Source organism: Prunus persica, chromosome G7 (assembly GCF_000346465.2).
Source record: "Prunus persica cultivar Lovell chromosome G7, Prunus_persica_NCBIv2, whole genome shotgun sequence".
NCBI classification, from domain to species: Eukaryota; Viridiplantae; Streptophyta; class Magnoliopsida; order Rosales; family Rosaceae; genus Prunus; species Prunus persica.
Window position 1 is genome coordinate 9,499,525 of NC_034015.1, and position 7,515 is coordinate 9,507,039.

General features: G+C 38.3%; 2 protein-coding genes and 1 long non-coding RNA gene across 3 annotated transcripts; 1 reads left to right on the plus strand and 2 right to left on the minus strand.

Annotated features, from left to right (window-relative positions):
- Positions 148 to 1,988, minus strand: LOC109950380. Its single transcript, XM_020568950.1, has 3 exons — positions 1,725 to 1,988; positions 802 to 1,620; positions 148 to 675 (listed from the first exon to the last, which is right to left on the minus strand). The coding sequence occupies exons 1-3, from the start codon at positions 1,986 to 1,988 to the stop codon at positions 148 to 150; spliced, it is 1,611 nt and encodes a 536-aa protein (XP_020424539.1).
- On the minus strand, positions 2,514 to 3,166 carry LOC109950479. Its single transcript, XR_002272740.1, has 2 exons — positions 2,982 to 3,166; positions 2,514 to 2,597 (listed from the first exon to the last, which is right to left on the minus strand). It is a non-coding gene; the product is annotated as an uncharacterized LOC109950479 (long non-coding RNA).
- LOC18771835 (short integuments 2, mitochondrial) lies at positions 3,565 to 6,797 on the plus strand. The gene is made up of 7 exons (XM_007204296.2): positions 3,565 to 3,920; positions 4,009 to 4,086; positions 4,164 to 4,305; positions 4,433 to 4,503; positions 4,759 to 4,855; positions 5,442 to 5,659; positions 6,343 to 6,797. The coding sequence occupies exons 1-7, from the start codon at positions 3,639 to 3,641 to the stop codon at positions 6,592 to 6,594; spliced, it is 1,140 nt and encodes a 379-aa protein (XP_007204358.1). The 5' UTR covers positions 3,565 to 3,638; the 3' UTR covers positions 6,595 to 6,797.

The following is a 7,515-nucleotide window of genomic DNA, read 5'->3' on the forward strand; positions in this document are numbered from 1 at the left end:
TAGCAATCTGTCAGCAATACAGCATGCTGTAGCAATGCAACCCAAATAATGCAAATTTAAAAGAATTCCCATTCAACATAACACGAAACCCACCACAAATAAAAGTAGAGTTTACATGACCTACTAAAGCAACACAAATCATATTGTCTAAGATACATTGCGCAATGGAATATTGTTTTTACAGGTGCTTTTATTGTGCCCTGCGAAACCGCACCTTGAGCACTTTCTTCTAATGGTGCCCTCTCCTTGCGAGGGAATTCTTAACTTCTTTCGTCTGCCTGGCATGACCCTTGCCATGGGAGGCAGCACAACTCGACTTCGAACATCTTCAGGAGTATCCCACATTCCGTGAGGTTGTACCGGGTAGATGCTATCCGAATAAGCATCCATCCAGGTTTTCCGAGTGTAATACCGAGAAGCCTTTGCGTATACACTTACTTTCAAGAAGCGGCAAACTGCAACTACATGCTTGCAAGGTAGCTGCTCAAGCTGAAACTTTCTACAACTACAACTGTTGTTCGTCAAATCTACGAGGCCGTCCATATCACCGTCCAAAACATTATACTGTGCATTATTAACTTTAACCACATTCATCCTTGCCGCATCCTCCAACCTGTTCCTCAACTTCTTCTCTCCAAAATTGGGGCACAATGTTGTTGTGCAATTCAAAGCCAACTAACGACGTTCAGTGAACTATTTCACAAGGAGATTAACAATTTCCCCTATCAAATGAACCACTGGCAGCATTCTTGCAAACCTAAGGACTGAGTTGATTGACTCCGCAATATTTGTTGTCATTACATTGTAGCGGCGTCCATCCATGTGAGCTCTAGACCACTTATGTAACCTTGCGTCTTCAAGATATTGAGCAACATGTTCCTTTCGCTTTATCTTGCAAAAATGACAATCAAATTCAGCAATGGAATAAGATTTCGCAGCCTTCTCAAAGTGCATAAGTATGTGATCACGCTTTTTCAACTTGCAAGTGCGTTTCATGTTCCCCTTCATATGATAAAAGCATATGCCATGTTGTGCAGTTGGAAAAATTTTGTTCCACACATTCTCTATGCTAACATTGCGATCAGAAATAATAACAAGATTGGGACACTCACCAATGGCTTCATGAAGTTTAGTGAAAAACCAATGCCATGATGCATCCGTCTCCAAATCCCCGATCCCAAAAGCAAGAGGATATATATTTCGATTACCATCGAATGCATTTGCTACAAACATAACACCCTTGTACTTGGATTTTAAATGAGTGGCATCCACGGCTATCACTGGGCGCATGGAAGAACAGAACCCTCTAATATATGCGCCAACCGCCATAAATAAATACACAAAGTGATTGTTCTCATCAGTTCGGATGTGTGTTTTTGTGCCGGGATTCATACGCTCCAATTCATAGCAATAAGCTGGAAGGATATAATATGCCTCCTCCGCTGATCCTCTAATGGACAATAGAGCTAACTCCCTTGCTTTCCAAGCTTTCGAATAATGGATGGTGCAACCAAAGTTGTGTTTCACATCTCTCATAATGTCACTTGGTGTGTATATTGTCCGACAATCCTTCAACTTCCTTTTAAGTGAAGTGGCTACAAGTGCTGCGGTTGCTTGAACCTCAAATCACATTCATGGACAGTTGTACACCTCACAATCATGAAGCTGTATTCTCCAATTCTCGATGCTCGGACCAGCCATGGGCATGGACGTTGACAACAAACCACAAGCAACCTCTTAGTGCAAGAGAATTGCACCTTAAATTCAAAGTGGCCTCTTAATGCCGTCAACCGTAACTCCGTCAACAATGCATTCTTACTAGAGAAAATTTGCCCAACTGTAATTTTCGGATTCCAATCGCTTCGTGAAAACCCGCTGTCCAAATATGCTTCTTCATCATTTACACCGACTGCATTATACCGATTTTGTTCACCCATTTGACTCCAATAATGTTGACGAGTGGGTTCAGATTCTCCTCCTAAACGCATTTTTGGCAACTGGGCAGCTGTGTTCAAGCACCCCAAATTAGGAGGGGCAGAGTACACTGACACTTCATTTCTTTCAGTACCATTATCACCACCATGCATCTCCTCCACCTCGCTAAAATCAATCATATCCATAAAATCTGTCCCTACTTCACCTCCCAAATCAGTGACATTTGTATTATTCCAAGTTACTTCATTGCTTTCAACAATGGAAACTGAAGAATGACCCATCCGACTACTATCTGTCGTGATATGCATACTATGAACTACATCATTTGTCAGTCCTTTATCTTCTATACTCACGAGTAAGGGAGCTAGTTTTGAAGGTGTTACCTCGGAATTGTACTTCATAAAAAAATTGACATCATCATCGTCCTCAATCTTTATGTGCTTCCACTCATTCGAGGCCACCAAAACTGAGAAATTTTAAGCAAACCTTGTCTTCCCTGCTGTTTGTATTACCAATCTGATGCACACGGTCCAACAGTTCAGCAAATTTGATGGTACGTGGAACTATTAAGCCTTTTGAGTCACCCCCTTCGTATTTGCACATCTTCTTCGAGGTGACCCATTTTCCATTGTAGCACACGAGAATAACAATTGTCTCCATTTCTGACCATGACAAAACAACATTTCATTCACACAATATAACCACAATAACCATACAATACAATAGCAATATAACCACAATATAACAGCAATATATAGGCAATATAATGGCAATATAACAGCAATACGACTGTAAAATAAGAGGAACACAACAGAATCACACTATACAGATCTACTACATCAAATAGAAAATCCCAAGTTTCAAGATTCACATATCCAGACCAATCTAAATGCAATTGGTACAAACCCAGATGAATGAGCATGAATATTCAACAAAACCTAACCCAAATAAATTAAAGCCAAAACGAATTTAACACAAACCCAAACAATCAAACTATAACCCATTTCACATAATACTGATATTAAGAAAATAACCATCAACACTACCTTTTCGAGGTCGGCAATCCACTAGAGCTTCAAGGTTGCAAGCAGCTATTCAGAAGACATAGCTAAAGGGAGGGGTTCGCGATTCCAAACAGAGAGCAAGAGATCGAATAGGGGAGAAAGGGACATAACGAAGCTAGAGAGAGACAGCTGCGCTATGAGAAACAGAGCAAAGAGAGAGACAGAGAGTTGTGCTAGAGAGAGAGAGAGAGAGCCAAGAGCGAGAGAGCCAAGATAGAGAGAGCCAAGAGAGACACAGAGAGCTGTGATAGACAGATACCAAAGAGAAAGAGAGCTGTGCCAGAGAGAGAGAGAGAGAGAGAGAGAGCTGTGTGAGCTTCTTCTCTCCAAAATTTCTGAACTTGTGAAAAATCAGCAATAAGTGGACAATAATTTTATATTTATAGGTGATAGTTGTACAAAAATTGGGAAGGGATGGTATTTTTAATTAAAATTATGAAATGGGTGTCATCTAGGGCTATTTCCCAAGTTTATTTAGGTAAGTTTTTGGTTATTTTAAAATGTTTTATAAAAATTGAAAGTGAAGGGTTAATTTTGACTATTTTTATGAAAACTTAATTCGGGAGAGGAAACCTTCTGCAAACCACGCTTAAACCCTAAGCCTACCTGAGTTCAGGGCTTGTTGCAGCAGAGGGAGAAATGGGGTTAGGGTTAAAGAATTTGGTGAAGAAGGGGATGATGGGGTTGGGAGAGATGGGGTTCAACGCCGGAGGTGGAGCCATCAACTGGTTCCCTGGCCACATGGCTGCAGCCACGCGCGCAATTCGCGAACGGCTCAAGCTCGCCGACTTCGTCATTGAGGTCCGTGACGCTCGCATTCCATTGTCCTCCGCCAACCAAGACCTTCAGCCCCAGCTCCGCTCCAAACGTTCCCTAATTGCCCTCAACAAAAAGGACCTCGCCAACCCCAATATCATGCAAGTAATGTTAATATAATTTATTGTTTTTTGTAGTTGTATTTATCATTTTCTTTGTTGAAGTTGAAGTTATTATTGGTTTAATTGTTTAGAAATGGACCCGGTATTTCGAATCGTCCAATCAAGATTGCCTTCCCATGAATGCACACAGCAAGAGCTCTGTTTCAAAGGTATTTGTTTTTGCCTTCCAATTTGATATTTCTTATTTTGGGTTCAAAACCCTGAAATGTGCACTGGTTTATCAAAGCTTCTTGAGCTGGTGGAGTATAAACTGAAGGAAGCCATTTCGAGGGAACCTACTCTGCTTGTTATGGTGGTTGGCGTTCCTAATGTTGGGAAATCAGCTCTAATCAATAATATTCATCGGATTGCATCTTCTCGCTTTCCCGGTAAGTTCTTCATGTTAGAGGAGGTTGTTGTGAATCCTATATTGGTGGAAATGTGTTTCAATTATTAATATCCATGGAGTTCAGGCACTACACATTGAGTAATGACAGTGTTTGAGTTCTTTCATAGTGCAGGGTAAGATGAAGCGAGCTACAGTGGGCCCATTACCTGGTGTTACTCAAGACATTGCTGGATTCAAGGTTAGTCATTTTTGTTATTGATTTTCTTTTTCCTATTCATTATATGCTGAATTGAAAATACAGACTAGCCGGTGAATACTTAAAAAAGAACGCTTTTTGACCCTTCTAATCTTGAAAACGAAAAAATAATCTAGCTAGTTCATAGTGTTTGTTTCTTTTGTAGTTCTTTATTCCTCTGTTTCCTTCATCTCGCTGATTTGATGATGGAAAATCGTCTTCCTTTTTCCCTAACTTTTTTGAATTGTTTATGTGCAGATTGCTCATCAGCCTAGCATATATGTTCTTGACACTCCAGGTGTGTTGGTTCCAAGTATCCCGGACATAGAGACAGGATTAAAGCTAGCTCTTGCAGGTTTGTCCGTTCTCAGATAAATTCTCTGGAATTTCTTATTACTGTGGCATTTGAAAGGTGTTTTGAATTTTTTAGGCTTATATTTGTTGGGATGGCATGACGGAGAAAGTTTCTCTAGGAATTGTAGTCCTTTATATGTATGCAACTTTAATACTTGCTGTTTCAACTTTGTTGGCTTGGTAATCACCTTAATTTCTCTCTTTTGAAAATTGTCTGTTTCAACTTTGTTGGCAATTTTCTTTATTCTCTGTGCAGATTCCTTATAGGCTTGGCTGTACACTTCTCATTGTATAAATCGAATTCATACTTTAATAGCTTAATGGCTTTTAGCTGTTGGCTTCAATGGAGAACGGTCCAGTATTTAGGAAATTTAAGGATAGGGTCAGACCACCTCTCTGTGTAGTTTAAGATCCATGTTTAATGAATTCTGATTAGCTTACTATCAAATTTTGGCATTCCAACTTCCAATTGAAAAAAAAAGAAAATTTGTCACGTACATCTTAAATAGGGATGAATCATTAAACTTAGGGGGAAATGTTTGTAACTTTTGTCAGTGTACTGCATCTCACTGAACCTCATCGTGCAGGATCTATTAAGGATTCGGTTGTAGGGGAGGATCGAATTTCTCAATACTTGCTTGCAGTTTTAAATACACGAGGGACACCTTTTCACTGGAAGAACTCAAATAATAGGAGAATGGAAGGGATTCAATATGAAGCAGAGGAAAAAGTTGACTACAGTCTTAAAAATCTTCGACCTAGTAGGAGGAAGTTGCCAACTAAGTCTCATGTGCTGTACGTTGAGGTAACGGAAATTACTATATGCGTGTTTATATTTTTCTTTATGCACCACAATGCTTGATTATACTCCAACTTTTACTGCTGATTATTTCAAACCTCTGATGCTTACTCACTTAACAGGAGAAGTTAGTATAATTTCTGAAAATAATAATGAGTTTTTGTTTTTATCTTTTTCCTTTTAATAATTTCACTAAGACTATGCTTTTACTTGGAGAAAGCATATTGCAGATTACAGCAAATAATGAGTAACCCATCGATGATCTTTCAAAGGGAAAGTGAAGATTAGGTTTTCTGTACTAAAGATATTTGACAGTCATTGAGAAATAAATTGTTGGTTGAAGTAAACGGTTTGCTGACAACAATATGATAAGATCCTATTTCCCTACTTATCTTTGTGATAATTAGCAAAGAGATTTCTTTTAAATTTGTAATTTTTAGGTTCTGTATCTGGAGCATGTATTTAAGTCTTGAGAATATGTTTTAATTTATTTGTTCACTAACCACTACGACTCTCACACTAGCCATTTTAATTTTCCTTCCACACGTGTAATTTGTGATTTTGCAATTAACTTTTAGTTCTTTGACACTTTTAAGTGCAGCTTAGATAAGTATCCTTGGTGACTTGGCCAAAATTTGTTATGTTTGTTTGCCTTTTAAAATACTAGTATTGTTCATGTTTCTTTTCAGGATCTTGTAACTGAAGTGCAGTGTGCTCTGTATTCGACTCTGTCAGAATTCAATGGCAACATGGAAGACGAGAGTGACTTGGAGGTACTTATAGAACAGCAGTTTGAAGCACTGCAGAAGGCACTAAAGATACCCAATAAGGGGTGTGAAGCTCGCTTGATGGTATCAAAGAAATTCCTTACCTTATTTAGGACGGGTAAGTTAGGCCCCTTCATCCTTGATGATGTCCCAGAAGCTAATCCGCTTTCATGAAACATCTTACTTTTCCATGAAGACCCCCTTTAATTTTAACTTTTGTTTCTTTAGCGTTTCGATCAGTAGACTTGTATATGTGCGGTCCTCTTGTATCATATTGACTCACCTGTGTCAGTGATCTCAATTTTATTTCTGTTGTATTGAGAAAACTTGTTCATATTTGATAGAGTTATCAAAGTATCCAAATTTTGTTTGAATGGGTTCATATTTGTGTCCACTCTAAAGGATGCTTCTGTTTTGTATTCAATCTGAAGTTTGAAAAATGTAGTTGCAATGAATCGATATGCAATCGAAGCTAAATCAAATAGAACTTATAAACCCTAACTCTATTATTTATTTATTTATTAAATTGGTAAGATGGATCCCATTAACCCCATATCAAACCTTTTGGTTAGGTTATTGATATAGTGAACTAAACTTTTAAGGAGACAACTTTGTACTGTTGGGACGTGGCATGTGAAGTTCTTGGTTTCATTCTCAATCCATGGATATTTTCGACCAAAAAAGAAAATCCATAAGGATATTTAGGTAGGAAAGTAGCGACTGAACTTGAAAACGAAAATTGTCAAAACTTCTTGTTGGTTTGGGCTTGGGCTTGGACAATGAAGATATTCGTAGAGGAATAAGAGCAAGACAAAGGTAGGCAATAGAGAAAATCCTGAAATAAAAATATTACAGTAAATTAGGAAACTATTATATGCGGTCTAAAAAAGTTATCATGCACTTATATGTTATAAAAACATTAGAGAAATTGTATTTTGAGAGTGTAGAATGACTTTTTTGGAGTTCTAATAAAACCGTCAATTTATTACCCTTAAGAAGTTTAGGAGTTTTTTGGCAACAAATTTAGGCAGTGGTGGACACGCATAAAAGCGAGGGAAGGCTATCATTTCCATGGATGCTTTCCTTTGACTATAG